This window comes from Mastigoproctus giganteus, chromosome 9 (assembly GCF_048544385.1).
Source record: "Mastigoproctus giganteus isolate SK-2022 chromosome 9, ASM4854438v1, whole genome shotgun sequence".
Classification (NCBI taxonomy): domain Eukaryota; kingdom Metazoa; phylum Arthropoda; class Arachnida; order Uropygi; family Thelyphonidae; genus Mastigoproctus; species Mastigoproctus giganteus.
The window spans coordinates 59,417,497-59,439,584 of NC_143583.1; the positions used below are offsets into that span (position 1 = coordinate 59,417,497).

General features: G+C 38.0%; 1 protein-coding gene across 1 annotated transcript in view; it reads right to left on the reverse strand.

Annotated features, from left to right (window-relative positions):
- The window catches only part of FeCH (ferrochelatase, mitochondrial), a 185,490-nt gene that overhangs the window by 45,244 nt on the left and 118,158 nt on the right, over positions 1-22,088 (reverse strand). Inside the window, exons 7-8 of the mRNA XM_090380673.1 lie at positions 15,865-15,963; positions 1,240-1,347 (exon numbers count right to left, since the gene is read on the reverse strand). Of these exons, the coding sequence (XP_090236799.1) occupies positions 1,240-1,347; positions 15,865-15,963 (207 nt within the window). The remainder of the gene's footprint in view (positions 1-1,239; positions 1,348-15,864; positions 15,964-22,088) is intronic.

Here is a 22,088-nt window from a genome sequence, read left to right on the forward strand (position 1 = left end):
TTTCAGTGTACATTTCTTCAAACTCTTCATCATTATGGCTCGATGTTGGTGCATAAATCATTATAACCTTTAGCTTGTACCTCTTAGAAATCCTAAGTATTAGTCTTGACACCCTTGGTGATGTACTTTTGAATTCTGAAATGTTGTTTATTATATCTTTATGAACCAGAAAGCCAACTCCACCCTCACTCCTTTCACTGTTTCCATTGGTGTACAGCATATTTCCACTTGATAAACTTAAGTGATTCATTTCTTCTTCTTGTTTCAGCCAAACCGATGATATTCCAATTCACATTTTCTAGTTACTTTTCCAGCTCTAATATCCTGTCTTCACTGATGAACGATCTTACGTTGTAACAGGCCAAGTTCAGTTTCCGCGCATGGCAGCCTGGTTGAACCCAGAGATTCTTAGCACCCCTCTGCTTCCACTCTGATCCTCATGCTGCCGTAAGAGGAGGAGTGAAAGCCACTGGGGACTGAGGGCCATTTGTTTGGTTCGTGCTGTCATGTGCTGGAGAATTTGGTCTTTTCCTCTTCGCACTGACCAGGCATCTTGAAGAGAACCACTCTACACGTTCGTTGCCACCTAAGTGACGTAACAGGGCTTACCATCAAGAGGGGGTACATGAGTGGATTTTAGGGAAGCAGGCCAACTGGACTTCTAAATCTTCTGTAAAGAAAGATATTGGGTACATCAGTGTTTTACAGTGTCTGATAACACAGAATCCTTGTTCCCCTTTAAGCCCTTTCACCCATCCATTCGCTCCAAATGTTTGTAAGAACCTGAGGGGGCATAGATTCATATTGAGGAAAGACAGTTGTAGAAAAGATGTGCCGAAATTTGCCTTTAGCCAGCGGGTAGTTGATTGGTGAAACAGACTTCCATCTTTTGTTGTGGAAGTTGATAGCCTAAATAAATTTAAGGCTGAGCTGGACAAGCAGTTTGAACGAATGGAGAGATGAAATGGGAGGTTTTTTTTTTTTTTTTCTTTTTTTGGCTGATGCTGCATAAGCTTGCTTTCTTGCATCGTATGCCTCTACTAATGCTATTGTGATTATAGGCTTTCCTTATTAGTGTCCCAATTCATGGTGAAGGATAATGCACTTAAATGAAAACTAACTTAATGATTTTAGTTAGCTTTTCTCAAAAAAAAAAAATAAATAAATAAAATAAACACTTGAAGAAATAATAAAGGAACAGAATGTTTTCATAAAAATAATTAAAGTAACTCAAATCACCTTTGATTGCCATACTAATTTATGTGCGTGAGTCCAACCAAGTTTTTCCATTACTCTGTTTACAGTTGCTGCCACTTCAGTGGGATAAGGATCTCCTTTAGCAACGGACTGAAAAATAATTTTTTTCTGAAATGTACGAGCTAAAGGACATCATGATTAATGGAATGAAATAACAATTCGGTAAAAAAAACAAAAAAAAAAAAACACTAAATAATAAAAAATATATTTATATAAGGTTATTTTTTGTATACATATAAAATATATACAAAAAATAGCCTGAATAATTTTAAGAAAATCAAAATATTCATATCCGTAAAGAAGACAAAGGAGACAGATTATAAGGATACTTACAATCTGATAGTATGAACCAGAGCTATAATTCTCAATATGTTCTACATTGATATCAATATTTGTAAAAGATTAAGAGAAGTTTAACTCAATATGATACATAAAACACTTCCATATGATACTCTCCCGAAATTAAAACAAAAACAATTAAAAATCGAAAAATCTTACATTACAGTAAGAAATAATTAACAATAATTAAAAATCAAATGAACACAATTCAAAATCAATTTAATCCAATTAAAAATTAAGTAAAAAATTAATTTAACGAAAAAAAATATTTACAAATAGAGCAACCAAACAATAGTAATATTAAAAAATACTTTATTTCTGTCCCATAGGTTGAACAGTGGCAAAAACAACTTAACAGATTCTTTAAAGATACCGAATTTAAAATTGTAGCCAGGCCAATATGGAAATTACACACCATACTGAACAATTGCTCAGTCCTTTCTCGTTTGCAACACAAATAAATGATCTAGTATACAATTCTTGCGGTGATTGCGACTTGTCTTATCAGGGTTCTACGCAGTTTCCTCTGCCTTTACATGATAATCAACACGTGGCCTCAGTTCGTGCTTCTCATTCAGCAGAGTCAGAATTAGTCTTAAATGCTGTTAATGAAAAACATACTTTTTTGCCAAAATACTTAGGAGTGTCCAACATAATTATACAAGACTATTAATTGCAGAAACCATGCATTTTTCTTCTCTGCTATGAGTCTCATTAATTCATCTGACTTCCCTTTACACCTAAACCTTGAACAGTATTTCTTAGTTGGTATGAAAAGCCTAGAGCCTCCAAGATTAAGTCCCTGAAGGCTTCCCATTTAGAATTCATAGTTGGTAACATCATCAGCTGATCCCACTGTAGTCACCTTCACAAAAGCCCTTACCTTTTCCCTTGATGGTAGTTACATCTTTAAGTAAATCCCACATCAGTGTGATAACTGTCATCCAGTAGTTCCTTTATCTGCAAATCTTAATGCATGAATAATCGCTGCTGATAATCAGATCAAGAGTATTACTCCCTCTAGTTGCTTCTCAAATATGTTGCTGTAGAAAACAGTCATCCAATAAATTCACAAAAGTCTTGCTAGTGTGTGAGTGACCAACCCACAAGTTCCAGTTAATATCTGGAAAGTTAAAATCCTTCATTATAAGATATTCTGATTTACTAGCCTACTCTATTTATCTGTACAATTGCTCATTATACTCATCAGATTAATTAGGCCTATAACACACACACACACACACACACACACACACACACACACACACACACACACACACACACACACACACACACACACACACACACACACACACACACACACACACACCTACTCTCATTTTCCCTTCTCCAGTGCTTATGTCACACCATACTGACTCAAAATTGCTTTGTCCACCAATGTCAATTGGATGCACTTCGATAGATTTTGTGTTTCTTAACTAACAGCATAATGCCTCCCCCCCTCCTTGTCCTGTCTATCCTTTCTAAAATGAAGCCATGTCTCATCTGCCATTATCATCTTGTGCAGAACCTTACCATCTTCAGTAACCATCCATTGCAGCTCCTAACAAACCTCCCTTTTAACTTGCCATTGTCCAGGTATGAGTAATCTTGGAACTCAGTGTGCACAAACACGTGTCATATACATATGGTCATGGAGAATATCGTGCATGCTTCCTAGTGATATTCTCAACATCTCTGCCTATTGTCTTACTGTTACATGATCTTCTCTCACAATTACAAAAGCAGTGTTTATATGCTGACAGCAGTGGTTGGAGCTGCAGGACTGCCAATTTTTGTAATTGAATCATGTCCATCTTTAAACATTCTAAACCACTTTCAAGCTGTACTATATGGAAGTGCAGATTCACCATAAGTTCTTTAACATTTCATACACTTCAGCTGGTGTTTCCTTGAGAAGGAAACAAAAATTGAGAGCAGCATACTGTTCCTCACATGTCACAAAACCGAACAGGTATAAACTTGAACAACCGCCAAGGTCACACCATGCGTATCAGTCAACTGAGGTGCTGGTATGTGATGCAGCTTGGTTTGGTTTTAAATTCCGCAGATGTTAGAATTAACAAGCAGTATGGTTTTTCATGAAAAATTACAATCATTCTTTGTTGAACAGCCATCATACATTTGGATATAACACCTGAGAACATCTTGTTGATGGCTGTTAATCTGATCACATCTATTTTTTCACCCAACTGATCCATATGAGCCAAGGGCAGTAGTAGGTGCAGTGGTGCTTCTGATAAGAGGGCAGTTATGCTTGAAAACTGCCCAGCAAAGCATTCAGTACTACTCTGTCGCAAAGGGCAGTTTCAAAATTGGTTGGGATACTGATTCTCAATTTCTGCACCATAGAGAATAGTGGAGTAGAACCGCAAGGGAATATATTTTCTTGCAATTGTTCATGGACATGAAGGTGTTGCTTCGTTATACAGTGCATTCTGATTATTTTCAGTCACACTGATTCAATGTGATGGTAGAACCTAAGTTTGCTGTAGAAGATTATTCCAAAGTCCATATATAGCATCCACTATTGGAAATTGTTTTCCTCTGATCAATGGCACAACTTGGGATGGCATCTGCTTCAAGGATCTGTGCTGACTGTACTGGGTCTTTACTGGCACAATTATCTGTGCTGACTTTCTTGGGTTTATCTTAACACCAGACTGGACTAGGTATTCAGTAACTAGAGTGTTAATGAGATGAGCAGTAGTGGTTTGCTGATAATCTGTAGACTTAATGTGCGTCATTATTTTTATATCAACAGCATGACTTACCAGTTGATTGTTGCTTTGAACATAGGGATGTAAAAGTGCTGAAAACAAAAGCTCAGAGATGATCCCACGCTATGGAATGCCAAGTATTAACAGATTGGGTGAACAATCGACCACAATGTTAAGCTGAGGGACCCTAACTCTGAGGATTGCCTTGAGGAAATGTAATAATCTTTAACTTTAACCATATCAACATTAACACTATAAATTGCAGTATGAATGTCCAGATATGTAATAGTCATTTCATCACTGGCCTTAAAGCCCTGTAGGATATTCAAAATCGTGAATAGTAGGTTTGTGACAAATGCCATATTTTTTATGGAGTAATGTATTTGTGGATGATGATTTGGAAAAAACTGAGAAGAGAAGATCTGTAGCAAGGTTTTCCTATTAGTTTAAGAAGACAGGATGCCCTGGATACAGATCTGAAGAGAGCCACCAGAGTTGGTACAGAAATTTTGGGGAGAGGTATGACTGTCTAAATATTCCAATCTGGAGAAAATAATGTCATATATATATTCAGATATTTCAGAATAAAACTCAGGGATACAATCTGAAACAGAAGTTGTGAGTGAGAATGAATTGATAGCTACAACCAGCTGTTGCAGTGTCAGCCGAAGTTTGTTCTGATTTTGCTCTAATCCATGAAATGTGTTGGAGCCAGTCTTCTGGAATTAGTGATTCAGGAAAAATTTCTTTTTTCAGTGAAAGGTGGCTTAACTTTATCAAAGGTGTCATAGAAGCAGTCTTACTGACTGCAATTGTGTTTTTTTAAAGATTTTTCTGACCAATGAAAAAGCAATCCTATTTTGAATATTGTCAGACAATTTCAATTTCTGGTGCAGTGGCATTTACAAATTCATGCATAAATTTGTAAGTTCAAATGACCAATATATCCTTGATCTTTTTAAAAAGGTTACAGACTTTGGAGCAGCTATGTGTGTTACAAAGTTAAGCCACATTGTAAGAAGACAGACTGCAAGTTCTACATAAGTGTGAAAACATTCCAGAATATGACTGAGGTAGCTAAGCAGCAGCATTTACTGATTTCAAGATACAGAGGCCCACAGAGAGCAATTTTTCTGGTTTGTCATGGCTGATTAAATTTCCACACCAGCAGACAAGGGAGGAAAGCAATAGGATCATGATCTGATGCACAGCAGATAACAGGCTGGGATAGCGTAGGTAAAGTTACTGAAGAGAAGATGAAGTGAAGTTGGATCTATTATCTCTTCACCTGAGAGGTGCCAGATGAATGACTAAAACCGCCAGGTTACAAGTGAGGCAGACTTTCAGATGATTCAGTTGTTTGGCATTCCCTATATAATTTGTGGGATTAACTAGCCATTGTTTTCTTGTAGTTTTCATTTCAACTGGTGGTGAAGCAAGCAACTCACATGGACAGCATTAGAGTTAAATGAGCTTCTGTGAGTCAAGAATTTCACTTAAGGCAGTAGCATCTCTTCCATCATGCAGTATGACTGATGACTTTTGAGGTTATGATGGACATCATGGGGAGATCCAATCTTCCTTACATTTCAAGGGTACAGCTCTAAAATGGATTTCGCAGGCTGGCCACTAGTTCGTACACTGGACCAAACCTATTGGTAATTCTCGAGGAGGTTTCCAGATCAGCTAGTTTATAATCTTGCTACCTCTACTCTGCCAGATAGAGTCCAAGTATTGTGTATGCAGGATGCATTTCCAGATATTGACTGGAATTTATGGGTTGGTCACTCACACACTAGAAAGGATTTTGTGGATTTATTGGATGATTGTTTTCTATATCAGCATGTTCAGGAGGCAACTAGAGGGAGTAATACTCTTGATCTGATTATCAGTAGTGATTCTTCATGCATTAAGAATCTGCAGATAAAGGAACCACTAGGTGGCAGTAATCACAGTGTGATTTACTCAAAGAGGTAACTACCTTCAGGGGTAAAGGGAAGGGTTTTTGCTTTCGTAAAGGCGACTACGATGGTCTGAGACAGTATTTAAATTCTATACAGTGGGACCAACTGATGATGTTACCAACACCAAGGCAACAACAAAGAGTTCTTTACCTATGTAAACTCAAGAAGGAAAGGGATGAATCGGATTGGTCCAGGATATTGATGATTCAACTGTTGATGATCCTGCTCGGGTGGCAGGATCATCAACTCTGGCAGTGAGCTAGATGATTTTGTAATAACTGAGATGAAAGTGGAGGAGAAATTGTTGAAGATAAACATAAAAAAGGTACTCGGGGTGGATGGGATCTATCCAGTTATATTAAAGGAGGCAGCAAAGGAAGTAAGCAAACCCTTAGCCATAATTATGAGAGCTTCTTTGGACTCAGGGGAGGTACCCATGCACTGGAGATGTGTAAATGTGACCCCAATTCACAAAAGAGGATCAAAGGGCAATACAAATAATTACAGAGTTTAATGTTGTTAGATATTAACAATTAAATAATTGTTAGTTTAATTTCTGCTACAGAGAAATTAATGGAGGCACTGGTTAAAGAAGCACTGCAGGATCACCTAGACAAGACAGGATCTAGACTAGACACTGCAGGATCACCTAGACACCTCGGACACAGCACGGTTTTCTTAAGGGGACGTCTTGTCTGACCAATCTGATTGGATACTATGATGTGGTCACAAAGGAACTGGATGCAGAGAATAACTTTGATATCATATATCAGGATCTTAGAAAGGCTTTTGATACTGTTGCACATGGAAGACTGCTGCACAAATTGGAGCAGTGTGGCATTGGAGGCAAACTGCTGCTATGGATAAAGGGAATGTTGAATGGGAGAAGACAGAGAGTGGTAATCAATGGACACTGCTCATCGTGGACTAATGTTATTAGTGGATGGCTCAGGATTCAGTGTTTGGTCCATTGTTGTTTTCTGTATTTATAAATGATAATGATGATGGTATATCAAGCTTAATGTCCAAGTTTGCAGATGATACGAAGGTTGGCAGGGTTGCTAAGGACACTAATGACAGTACGCTCCTGCAACAGGATCTAGAAAACTTGAGCAGATGGGCTGAGAGGTGGCAAATGAAGTTTAACATTGACAAATGTAAAGTACTACATATGGGAATCAGTAACACCAGAGTAACGTATCAACTCTGTGGTACTACACTGACAGTGGTAGACAATGAAAAGGACCTGGGGGTAATTGTGCAGGCAGATATGAACTTTTTTGAGCAATACAGACAGTTTGCAAGAGTAGCTCATGGTGTCTTGTCAATGATATACAGGAATTTTTCTAGAAGTGATAAGGAGGTGATTATCCCCCTGTATAAGGCAAGGATCAGGCCACAGCTTGAGTACTGTATCTGTATACAGTACTCAAGCTGTGGAGTACTGTATGTCTGGAGGCCTCATTTTAGGAAGGATGTAGAGCTGTTGGAATGAGTACAGAGAAGGGCAACAAGATTAGTGAATGGAACAAAGAGTTGCTCTTACGAAGTTTTGCAAATTATAGTGTTTGGAGACTAGGCATCTGTGAGGTGATATGATTGAGGTGTATAAAGCCTTGAATATTTTGAGCATGCTCAATGCTGATGGGATTGGACACCTCAGAGGGCATAAATTCAAATTGAGAAAAGACAGATGTAGGATAGATGTTCAGAAGTTTGCCTTTAGCCGTGGGTAGTTGGTGGGTGGAACAGACTTCTATTCCTTGTTGTGGAAGTTGATAGCCTAAATAAATTTAAGCTGAGCTGGACAGGTATTTGGAATGAATGGAGAGGTAAAATGGGAGCATTTTTTTTTTTTTTTTTTTTTGGCTGATGCTGCATAAGCTTGCTTTCTTTCATTTGCGTCTACTAATGCTAACTTCACTAATCACTTGGAGCTCTTTGATTTCCTCTCTTTGCAACCTGACTTTCTCTCGTTCAATTTTCCTAACAGTGAGGTGGTTTTCCTTGGTGATTTTAATGTTCACAACTCCAGCTGGCTTTCGTTTTTTAGTCACAGTGACCCACCTGGTCGAAATGCGGAGGCTTTTGCAATTACTAATGACCTCACACAGATTTTTCATTTACCTACCAGAATACCAGACAATCTTATCCAAACAGCCAACATGCTTGATCTTCTTCTCACAAACAATCCTTCTGAGAGGACCTTTAGGCACCTCAGATCACAACTTTGTGATTGTCTTTTTTCCAACGGAGCCTTTATCTCATGGCTATTCCCAACCTCGTGTTATTTGGCATTACAAGGATGCAAAATGGGGTAACCTGCAAGATTTGTTTTCTTTTTTTCCTTGGTCAGATTACTGTTTCAAAACTTCTGATGTCAACATTTGCTCAGATCATTTCAGTGAAATTATTCTTGTAGGAATGGAATCCTTTATTCCACACTCCACTTTAAAATCTCATCCTTTATCTAAACCTTGGTTTTCCAATAAATGTGCTAAGGCTGTTCAAGACAAGAATGTTGTGCACTGCCCAACGATATGCACCGCCCCCAGATGTGTTCCCACATCTGGGGGCGGTGCATATCGTAATTGGCTTGTTTCCAATTCTTCAGTTTCATTTTCTGTCTACACCAAAGCTCGCAACAATTGTAAAGCAGTTATTAATGAGTCCAAACTAGATTTTGAACAGGTTAAGAGTAGAAAACTTGCTTCTTGCCCTAATGGTAGCCAAGCATTCTGTCTCTTGCCAAAGCTATCTGGCCAACTTTTGTCCATCTCTGCTCCCACCTCTGTCAAAACCAGATGATTCTGTTGTCACTTCAACCAAGGATAAAGCTGACCCGCTAGCATCCCAATTTCCTTCCAACTCATGTATTAATGATCTTGATAAAACATCTCCCACCATTCCCAACATGCTCCATTCAATGCCTCCTGTGGTCTTCTGTCAAAAGGATGTCAGAAGGATTTTGACGAATATTGATGCTAAGAAAGCTCCAGGTCCCGATGGTATTTCTCCACTTGTTCTCAAAACCTGTACTCCTGAACTCCTGTTCTCTGCCGCCTTTTTTCACTTTCTTATTCCAAAGGTGTTTTCCCTTCTGCTTGGAAATTTGCTCATATCCAGCCAGCTCCGAAAAAGGGTGACAAATCCCTCCCATTCGATTATCGTCCCATTGCAATTACTTCTACTCTTTCTAAAGTAATGGAGAAATCAATTAACCGTCAACTCTTAAACTACCTAGAAACATTCAAGAGAAGAATGTTGTGCACTGCCCAACGATATGCATTCTGTCTGATCAATGATTGTCAGTATGGATTCCAACAGTGTCGATCCACTGGTGATATTTTGGCTTATTATTATTAGCCATATGGTGCAAGGAAGCCTGAGGCTTAAGCTGCACCAGCCAAAAAAAAAAATTTGAGTACCCTGAGAGAGAGAGAGAGAGAGAGAGAGAGAGAGAGAGAGAGAGAGAGAGAGAGAGAGAGAGAGGAGGGAATCACCAAAAGAGAGAAGAATGATGATATCCAGCTCAGGACCCTGGGTGTGCCAAGCCTATACTCACCAGATGTGAGCCCCTGGGGTTATGTTACCCATTTATGGACAAATTCAATGTTAAAGTTCGGTGAAACACAAGCAGTTGCTCTTGACTCCTAAAAGGCTTTCGATTGTGTTTAGCATAAGGCCTTCTAAACAAGCTTCCATCTAATGGTTTGCCAATTGTTTTTTTGTAATTGGTTATCCAGTTTTCTCTCTGATCACTCACTGAAGGTGATGGTAGATGGCTCTTGTCTTCTAACTTCTCCACTAATGCTGGTGTCTCCCAAGGTTCAGTTCTTTCCCCCCCACTCCTTTCCTCTTGTATATTAATGATCTTCTTCCCTTGACTGGAAATCCTATCCATAGTTTTGCTGATGATAGCACATTGCATTCCACTTTCCAGTTTGAGTAACCTTGCCCTGCTCAATCAGCTTCAACTCCTCAAATACTAAAATTCCTTAAATGCTGATCTCCAAGTAGTTCTCCAGTGGGGCAAAGACAACTTAGTTGATTTCAATCCTTCTAAAATTAAGTCTTGCCTTATATCTTGCAAAAAGGATTCTTCAGCTCCTATGCTTATCTTTGGTGACACTCTGATTTCTAGGCAAGATGATATATCTCTTTTGGGGATTACCCTGACTTCTAATCTCTCTTGGCACAAGCACATTACAAATATTGCTTCCTCTGCATCTAAAAACTTGGTTTTCTCTTTCATTGTCGGCATTACTTTTCTTCCAAACAGCCTGTTCGCTCTGTATAAATCGCAAATCAGCTCTACCATGGAATATTGTTCCCACATCTGGGACGGTGTCCAACTTCAAACTCACAGAACCAAACTTTTTGTCTTCTTCGTTTATTCATTCAACTGCCGTTTTCTGGAACAACCTTCCTTCATACATATTTCCTGAAAATTGCAGTCTACAGAAGTTCAAGTGTAATGTCAACAAATATCTTCTTTCATCTTCTCAATCTCCAATCCAAGCACGATACTAAGTACTATAGGTTTTAATACCTCTCTTGTTTGGGGTTTTCATAAAAAAAAAAAAAAAAAATGCTGGGACCACAATGTGAATACCAGTCAAGATCCACAAATGTGAGAGTTTTTTGTGTGGTCTGTAAAAGGTCAGAGAGCAACTCATACACTAGAAATGGCCAAATAGACATAAATGGCAAGGAATTGAAAGGGAAAAAAATGTAAAATTAGCTGACTGAAAATGCCACACGTAGTTGAAAATGCAGTCAGGATCTCTTGTGAGGCATACAAGTCTACTACAGTAAACTGAGAGAAGCAGAAAATTTATATAGAACTATTAAAATGTGACAACAGAAAATTCAAGCAGCCACACACCAGATAATCTTTGTTTGTATTACATCCTTTTATGCTATTATAAGCAGTCTGACATGTCCTAACCATGCTTATCTACACTTTTCACATGTTTGCACATATGTATACATTTTTTCATGTGTGTGTGGCCCAAAGAATATGGCCCACATACATGTTCAGATATTTTGAAGGTTATTTAAAATGCAATTTCAACAAATTAAGGCTATGTATGTAGAGATTATCTTTAAACTTTATAGGGTTATGCTGTCGACTATTAATTGTGTTTATAAGCGATAGTAGTTATTTTTATATACAGCAGACTCTCGATTTACCAGGATCGAATTAACTGGGACACTTCAAGACTCGGAAAAAAAAAAAAAAAAACCACCAACCAAAAAATTATAAAATTCGAGTAATAACCAGAACCTGCCACTCAAAAAAAAAAAAAAAAAAAAAAAGAAAAGAAAAGAAAAAAAAGAGACCAAATATTTAGTTTGTTTTAGTGCGTCGCGTCGATTGTTGTGTTCTATTGCACTGCAAAAAGACAAATTTTGTCTCGTTATTTATGTCAGGGATGTTGGAATTTTTTTTTTGTAGTAACTATTTTTTTTTGTTTAGAAAATGCGAAAGAGTTGCACTTTCAGTTAAACTAAGAATTGAAATTATTCAAAAGTTTAAAAATGGTGCATCCGTTAAATCTCTAATAATAATAAGCAATCAATAACGACGATCACTGCACACACAAATTGCACAAGTGAGATATGGAGCAACAAGCAAAAATATACAAAAAAAATAGAAGATTCTTACAATTTGTTTATGGTTTTTTTTTATATAATTGAAGATTTCTGTGAAGGGGACTCACACTTCAACATAATAATGTAAAACCCACACACTTGAAGCTATAGGTATTAACGCAAATACAATAAGATAGAGTTTAATACCCGTTTATAATTAGATTCACTAACAGTTGTTGCTGTTATTTGGTTTTTAGGAGCATTAGCAACTAAGGTCATATTGCTCCGGGGATATGCGGTGGTCATTCCCTGACCTTTCCGCATCCTCTGTATTGGTGGTCACGGGCTCGAACCCCGGTCTAATCAAGAAGTGTGTGCTATGCACTGCTGCTCTTGCCCACCTGGCTACAGAGGCGCCCTCACTAACAGAAAAGCACAGTAAACCAGAAAGTGCAAATTGTTTTTATTGTTTTATATCACTGACCTCAAGAAATGTGCTTTAGTAAAATGTGAGTTCACGCGGGGTGATAATAGTGAGTTTTTGCCTTAACTCTATGAAGTTCTTTACAGAAAATTTCATTTTGACAGTTATCATGGTGCTGACTAAGAGAATAATTACAGCGGTACTAGTAAATCTACCAAGAAAAGGAAAGCGATCGATTTGGATCAGAAAAATTAAACTAATCAGAATGTATAAAATGGTCAAAGATTAACAATTATCGCACTGAATTCAGATTTGTCAATAATAATATAGTAGCAATATGTTATTAGTCATTCCAGAGTTATGCAAAACTCGACGAACTAAGAAGTTACGTCTTACGTTACTATTACGTATGTTGAGGACTTCTGTATTTTTGGATTAACCAAGAAATTCGATTACCTGGGATTTGTTTTTAACCATCTATCCCGGAAAATCGAGAGTCTACTGTATTTACAACAGTTTCAAAAATCGCATAGAAAAGGCATACATTTTTAAAAAGTGCAATACAATATGGGCTTACACAAGCCCACTCAGACAGGATTCCAGGAGACTCGTGGGGTTTTGTCTATGATATAAAGGAACTTTTCTAGCAGGAACAGTAATAGTGGCATGTGATGCAAGAAAGCAAGTGTATGAATTTATGTAGCATCAGCCAAAAAAAAAAAAAATCACACAACCATTGCCTCAATGTTTGTCCAGTTCCTCCTTAAATTTATTTAACCTATCAACTTCCACAATAATAGATGGAAATTTGTGCCAGCAATTAACCCGCTAGCTAAAGGCAAATTTCCGCACATATATTCTACAACTGTCTTTCCTCAATTTGAATTTATGCCCCCTTAGGTTCATAATCTGAGCAAGTGGAAGAATCTCATCAGAATTCAGCATGCTCAACCCATTCAAGGCCTTATACACCTCAATCAGATCACCTCGCAGGTGCCTAGTCTCCAGCCACTGCAATTTGCAGAACTTAAGCCTCTCTTGGTAACAGGATCCCTTTATTCCCCTCACCAACTTGTTGCCCTTCTCTGTACACACTCAAGCAAATCCTTCTTAAAAATGAGGCCTCCAGACCTGTACGCAGTACTCAAGGCATGGCCTGACCATTGCCTTATACAGAGGGACAATCACCTCCTTCTCCCTGCTAGCAAAATTCCTATATATCATTGACAAAACCCCATGACCTGCCCTGGCAGCCTGTCTGCATTGCTCAGAAAACTTCATATCTGAGCAATGCTTTTTCAGGTCTTTTTCATTTTCTACCACCCTAAGTGCAGCAATGGTTAAGCCACATTTTGAATACTGCATACAGGCCTGGAGGTCTCATTTTGGGAGGGATGTAGATTTGTGGGAACGGGTACAAAGAAGGGCAACAAGATTGGGGAAGGGAATGAAAGGGTGGTCTTACCAGGAAAGACTTCAGTTCTGCAAACAGCACCATCTGGAGATTACCCCCATGTGAGGTAATCTGATTAAGGCTTTGAATGGATTGAACAAGTTCAATGCTGATGGGCATTCTTTCTCTTGCTCACACTACACACGAGGGGCATAAATTCAAATTGAAAAAGGATGATTGCAGGATAGACATGCAAAGGTTTGCTTTCAGCCAGCAGGTGGTTTGTTGGAACAAAGTTCCATCTATTATTGTGGAAGTGGGTAGTGAAATTATACTCAAGGAGAAGGACAGATCTTACTGTCTATTAGCAAGAGAATTCTGCTTCACCTTCAACGGCACATTTCAGGGCAGCATGGGACACACACAATCTTCTCTCCTATCAGAAACCTTCATAATTATCTAAGAAAACTTTAAAACTGAAAATAATAATATTATTAGTAGTACTAGCACTAATAGTGGCAAATGATGCAAGAACATAAGCTTATACAGCATCAGCAAAAAATAAATAAATAACAAAAAAAAAAAAAAAAAACATTCCCATTTCACTTATCTGTCCCCATCACAGTTTACCTTGTTATTCCTCAAATCATTCAAGCTATCCACCTCTACAACAGCACATGGGAGTTTGTTCCAACAATCAACCACCCTCTGGCTGAAGACATTTCTGTACATCTGACCTGTAACCATCCTTCCTCAATTTCAATTTATGCCCACTCATGTGTGTAGCCTAAGGAAGAGGAAGGATCCATCAGCAATGAATTCACTCAATCCATTCAAAACCTTAAATACTCTATCAGATTTCCTTGCTGGTCCTCCACATGCTGCAATTTGCAAAACTGAAGTATTTCCTGGTAAAAGCACCCTTTTTCTCCCCTCACCAATCTTGATGCTCTTCTTTTCACCCATGTCAACAGAATTTATGTTCCCCCCCCCCACATCCTTTCCATAAGCCATTATTTTATTACAATTGGCTTTTTGCTTTCATCCAGATTTTTTTTTCATCTTTTTAAGCGTGCAGTTCCTTCAAGTTTAGCATAATAGTCTTTTCCCAATCTATTTTTCAATCCTTAATCAATTACTTTTCAACCCCAAACTTCAACAACATCATTGCCTCAAGGAAATCCTGGTTTTCCAATACCCTTGTTCTCAAAAAAATTTTTGACTGTCACTGCCAACCTCATTAATTTCCTAGGCTTCATAAAGCCCAGTACTTCCACATGCTCTTCAGGGTCCAGTAATTCATTCCACATAAATCCAGGAGCTTGTCCAATGGATAATGCTTTAACCAGATGTTCTAAGGTTATTAACTGTTCTGTTCATGCGCTGTAAACTGCTATTCACACTATTTTTTATAGTTTGTACTGCTTTTTCCCACCCCAAATTGTGTCTTAAAGTATTTAATTTAATACTGACAGTGCTCTAATACTGGTTATCTCCATCTCATTCCCAATCCTTCCCAACTTCTCAAAAGAGTAATCCATTCACTAAGTCACATTAATCTTATGTTTTTTGCAATTTATATATATTTAAATAATCAGTTGTTACAATCATTGTAATTAATTTCTCACCTTGGTATTATTTTTATAATATAGACCTGATAATCAGAAACAGTGACTTCTTGAAATGGTGTCAAACTGTTTAAAATGTTTCCACAAATGTGTATTCAATTTAAATGCATCATTTTCACTTAAACAGCTTAATCCTCATTCGTAGATTAGTTTCATTTATTTTAATTAATTTCCATATCATAATGTTAATAATACTATATGATCACATCTATCAATGTTGAAAGATCTTAATCTGGCTACAGAAATTCTTTTGAACAAAAGGCACAACTCTTCTGAAGACTTTGAAAAAATTTTGGCATGTTACGGCATTCACGAGTTCTCAAACAAAATTATAAATATTAGAAATTTTATAACCTGCAGTAGAGTATTCATTAAAAAACATACAGAGTTATGAGTTATGTGCAATGTGTGTTAAACATTAAATTTTGGTTTTTAATATTTATTTTCTCCCTTCCTTTTTTCCTTCTAAATTATGGAAAACATTCTCATGTTTAATAAAGCAAAATATTAATTGACATACCTTGAGTGGAAGTGAGTGGGCAGAGAAAAGTATAAGAACATCTTTCTTAACTTCAGATGGAAATTTCTCCAGTTCTCTTTGAATTAATTGCACAAAACACTGAAATTACATCAAAGATATTTACATAAAGATTACTAACTCAGCTGTAGCTATGATGTTCATATAAATATATACAGGGTGTGGCCAGTTTATTAAGTACACCCCATTGTCGAGGCCACGCTATGTCAAGGATCTGGGCATATTCTTACCACCCGTGTACACTATATCCAAAAATTTCATTACTACATACAGCATGTCCCCCCCCCCCACTTTTTCTTACTATCGAGATACACCATGAATTGTCAAACTAATAGAGTAAGCTTATCTGCAAAAAGATCTAAACCTCCCAAACACTTCCTAGTTTGATTTCACAAATATCATCATCAACAGCCATTTTCAATCCACTGCGGGATGAAGGCCTCTCCAGCAACTTTCCAGTTCCTTCTGTTTTGAGCACTGGCCATCCATTTACTACCCACAAACTCATGAATTTCATCTATCCATCTCTGCCTTTGTCTTCCAGGTTTTCTTCTAGCTCCTCTTGGGTACCATTCTTTTATTTTCTTAGTCCATCTGTCATCATGTCTTCAAGCTATGTGTCCTGCCCAAAACCATTTTAGTTCTTTAGTTTTGATAAGAATGTCATTTACTGTAAGGTGCCCAATCCATGTGTTTCTCTTCTATCTAACAGTCTGAGTCCCAATATAATTCATTCCATTCTTTGCTGTGTAGTTCTCAGCTTCTCTTCCATTCTTTTGCGTGAGTGGCCCAAGTTTCACTTCCATAAGTCATGGTGGGGAGTATACATTGGTTCATTATTTTATGTTTCAAACAGACTGGGATATTGCTCTTCAGTATGTGATTATATTTCCTAAATGCTATCCATCCAAAATTTATTCTTCTCTTGACTTCCAGCCATTTATCATTATTACAGCTAATAACTTGTTCCAGATAAGTATATGACTCCACTTTTACAATTACTGCTCCTTCAATCATTATTTCCCTTTTTGTGGCATACTTGTTCATCATTACTTTTGTTTTAGCCATATTCATCTTTAGTCCAAATTCCTTACTAATTGTGCATAACTGATTAAGATTTTCGTGGCTTATGACCACAATGTCATCTACAAAGCGTAAATGGTTTAGGTACTCTCCGTTCACAATGACTCCTTTCTGCAACCAGTCTAATCTTCTGAAAGCTTCCTCAAGGGCAGCAGTAAACAGCTTCAGAGATATTGTGTCTCCTTGTCGAACTCCTTTCTCAATTTTAAATTTCCTACTGTCTTTGTCTAGTGTAATAAAGGAGGTAGCATTCTCATATATTTTCTTCAAAATCATAATATGTGGGGTATCTATACCTTGTCTTTCCAGTGCCCGAAACATTGCCTTATGCTGTATGGACTCAAATGCCTTTTCACAATCCACAAATGCCAGGCATAATGGTGTTTTATATTCATTTGCTTTCTCCATTAGCTGTGATGTTATGTGAAGGTGATGCATAGTTGAGAATCCTGTCCTAAAGCCAGCTTGCTCTTTCGGTTGATTCTCATCAAGTATTCTTTCTAATCTGTTAATAATGATCCTTTAGATGTGGGATAACAAGCTAATTGGTCTATAATTTCCAATTTCTGATTTATCTCCTTTCTTATGCAGCAAAACTATGATTGCATTATTCCACTGATTAGGCGTCATACCTTTTCTAATGCACTCTGTGAAGAGCCTTGCCAGTTTTTGTGTTATGTCTCTTCCTCCCAATTTTAACAATTCTACAGTAACTTCATCTTCCCCCGAGGCTTTCTGATTCTTCATTTTCTTCAATGCATGGTCTACCTCATCAGAAAGAATATCGGGTATGTCGTATGTGTTGCTAATTTGCAATCCATCTTCCCCACTGCTGGCATCATTCCCTCGCTCCTTGTATAATTCTCTATAGTAGTCTTCTGCTATTTGAATTATGCCTTCTCTGCTGTTTATAAGTACACCATTGCTATTCTTCACTTTCAGTATCATTTGTCTTTCTGTATTACTGCTCATGGCTGCTGATTTAAATCCTTTGTTTTCCCTTAATGCTTGTTCTACTTTTCTTGTGTTAAATCTTCTTATGTCCTCTCTGAGTCTCTTTCTAATGGCATTGCATAACTCAGTATACTCAATTTTCTCCTTATCAGTGTTTATCTTGTTCTTCATTTTTTGCTTTCGGTCATCATGACAAGTGTTTCTTGACTGATATTTCTTCTTTGGATTTCTTTTTACCTATAGGTTTCTTGGGCTTTATCATCTTCAGAAAGTTGTAATATCCCTCGTCAATATCTTGGTCCTGAGCAGTCTTCAGAAGCTCAAACTTGTTCTTAAGTTCCAGTACATACTGCTTTTTCTCCTCTTCTGTTATCTCAAAGACCTTTGTATTATTTACTAGAGTCAGTTTTTTCCTTTCCTACATCTATATCAAGTGTACATCTTACCATTCTGTGATCACTTCCAACATTTACCTTATTGAGGACAGTAACATCATTCACAATATATCTTCTGTTATGAGGATGAAGTCGATTTCACTAGTTGTTAATCCATTTGGACTCTTCAATGTCCACTTTCTGTTCACCCTTTTCTTGAAAAAAGTCTTTCACCTCTTTCATTTCTTTCACCAATTCCAAAATTTCCTATAGTTCCCCTTTCTGCGCTGTTTTGTCTTTTTCCAACATTAGCATTGAAGCCCTCCATAATAATAGTGTAGTGGGTTTTCTACTCATCTAGAAGACTCTCAATTTCGGTGTACATTTCTTCAACCTCTTCGTCATCATGGCTCGATGTTGGTGCATAAATCATTATAACCTTTAGTTTGTACCTCTTAGAAATCTTGAGTATTAGTCTTGACACCCTTGATGATGTACGTTTTGAACTGCAAAAATGTTGTTTTTTAAATCTTTATGGACCAGAAACCCAACTCCACCTTCACTCCTTTCACTGTTTCCATTGGTGTAAAGCAGATTTCCACTTGATAAACTTATAAGTGATTCATTTCTTCTTCTTGTTCCATCCAAACCGATGATATTCCAATTCACATTTTCTAATTCTTTTTCCAGCTCTAATATTCTGTCTTCACCGATGAGTGATCTTACGTTGTAAGAGGCCAAGTTCAGTTTCCGTGCATGGCAGCCTGGTCATACCCAGAGATTCTTAGCACCCTCTTCTTCCACTCTGATCCTCTCGCTGTCGTAAGAGGGGAAAGTGAAAGCAGCTGGGACTGAGGGTCATTTGTTTTGTCGTGATGTCATATGCTGCAGGGTTTGGTCTTTTCCTCTTCACGCTGACCAGGCATCTTGAAGAGAAACACTCTACACGTTAATTGCCACCTAAGTGACGTAACAGGGCTTACCATCGAGAAAGTATGCATGAGTGGATTTTAGGGAGGCAGGCCAACCAGACTTCTCTTTGTAATAGAAAGATATTGGATCCATCAGTGTTTTAGACTGAGTGTCTGATAACACACAGGATACCTGTTCCACTCTAAGCCCCTTCACAAAAATACATAGTCTCAATTCTAATCTCAATGATGTCCATTTCCACTTGCAGTCTGCAAAATCCTTTTTCTGACAGAATCTCAGTTATCGGTTAATTCAACTACTGCTCATTTCAGTTGCCCAAATTATTCACTGTATGATTCCTTTCACCTCAAAGGTGTTATATGTGCATATGTCCATTCCGACATTCCCTGTCAGAGACTTGCAATTTGGAATCTCCTCGTTTCGATCTTCTCTGGCTTAAAATCTCTCTACCTCATTTTGTCAAATTCAGCTGTTGTCTTTACCATTCTCCCAACTCCACTAATCACTTGGAGCTCTTTGACTTCCTCTCTTTCCAACTTAACTTTCTCCAGTCCAACTTTCCTAACAGTGAGGTAATTTTCCTTGGTGATTTTAATGTTCACAACTCCAGCTGGCTTCCATTTTTTAGTCACACCGACCCAGCTGGTCGAGATGCTGAGGCTTTTGCAATTACTAATGACCTTGCACAGATTGTTCATTTACCTACAAGAATCAAAGACAATCCTAACCATGCAGCCAACACGCTTGATCTTTTTCTCACAAACAACCATTCTAAGGACATGGTCGAAGTGAGTGGTCCTTTAGGCACCTCAGACCACAACATGGTGATTGTCTCTTCTCCAATGGAGCCTTTATCTCATGGCTATTCCCAACCTCGTATTGTTTGGCACTACAAGAATGCAAAATGGGATGACCTGCGAGATTTCATTTTTTTCTTTTCCTTGGTCGGATCACTGTTTAAAAGCTTCTGATGTCAACGTTTCCTCAGATCGTATCAGTGAAATTATTCTTGTAGGAATGGAATCCTTTATTCCACACTCCACTTTAAAATCTCATGCTTTATCTAAAACTTGGTTTTCCAATAAATGTGCTAAGGCTGTTCAAGAGAAGAACGTTCCATATCGTAATTAGCTTGTTTACAAATCTTCAGATTTATTTTCTGCCTACACCAAAGCTCACAACAATTGTAAAGCAGTTATTAATCAGTCCAAACTAGACTTTGAACAGGCTAAGAGTAGAAAACTTGCTTTTTGCCTTAATGGTACCTGAGCATTCTGGTCTCTTGCCAAAGCTATTGGCCACTACTTTTTCTCATCTCTGTCCCACCTCTGCCAAAACCAGATGGTTCTGTTGTCACTTCAGCTAAGGATAAAGCTGACCTGCTAGCATTCCATTTTTTTTTCCAACTCCTGTATCAATGATCATGGTTAAACACCTTCCCCCCATTCCCAACATGCTCCATTCAATGCCTCCTGTGGTCTTCCGTCAAAAGGATGTCAGAAGGATTTTGACGAATTGATGCTAAGAGAGCTCCAGGTCCTGATGTTATTTCTCCACTTGTTCTTGAAACTTGCGCTCCTGAACTTGCACCTGTTCTTTGCCGCCTTTTTTCACTTTCTTATTCCAAAGGTATTTTTCCTTCTGCTTGGAAATTTGCTCATATCCAGCCAGTTCCGAAAAAGGGTGACAAATCCCTCCCATCCGATTATCGTCCCATTGCAATTACTTCTACTCTTTCTAAAGTAATGGAGAAATTAATTAACTGCCAACTCTTAAACTATCTAGAAACCTTCCATCTGATCAATGATCGCCAGTATGAATTCCGTCAGTGTTGATCCACTGGTGATATTCTGGCTTATGTTACCCATTTATGGACTAATTCAATGGAAAAGTTCGGGGAAATACAAGCAGTTGCTCTTGACATCTCAAAGGCTTTCGATCGTGTTTGGCACAAAGGTTTCCTAAACCAGCTTCCATCTTATGGTTGCCAACTGTATTTTGTAATTGGTCATCCAGTTTTCTCTCTGATTGCTCACCGAGGATGATGGTAGATGGCTCTCTGTCTTCTGACTTCTCCACCAATGCTGGTGTCCCCCAAGGTTCAGTTCTTTCCCCCACTCTTTTACTCTTGTGTATTTGATATATGACCTTCTTCTATTGACTGGAAATAATATCCATAGTTTTGCCGATGATAGCACATTTGCATTCCACTTTCCATTTTGAGAAACCTTGCCCTGCTCAATCAACTTCAACCTTTCGAATATCCACTACCAATTCCTTAAATGCCGATCTCCACGTAATTCTCCAGTGGGGCAAAGACAACTTAGTTGATTTCAATCCTTCTAAAACTCAGTCTTCTTTTATATCTCGCAAAAAGGATTCTTCTGCTCCTATGCTTATCTTTGGTGACACTCCAATTTCTAGGCAAAATAATATATATCTTTTGGGGATTACCCTGACTTCTAATCTCTCTTGGCACAAGCACATTACAAATATTGCTTCCTCTGCATCTAAAAAACTTGGTTTTCTCTTTTGCTCTCAGTGTTACTTTTCTTCCGAACAGTTGTTCCTCTGTACAAATCGCAAATCCACCCTACCATGGAATATTGTTCCCACATCTGGGGCGGTGCCCCCAAAACCTCTCTCAGGCTTCTAGATTCCATTCAGAAGAGGGCAGTTAAGTTAATGAATGACTCCTCTCTAACAGAGTTTCTCCACTTGCTGTCTCATAGATGTACTGTTTCTGCTGCATGCCTTTTCCTACTTTCATGGGCACTGTTCTTCTGAATTAGCTTCTATAATTCCGCTCTCTCTTTCAAAACAGTCCGAACATGTGCCGCCACCAGCCAACATCCATTTACT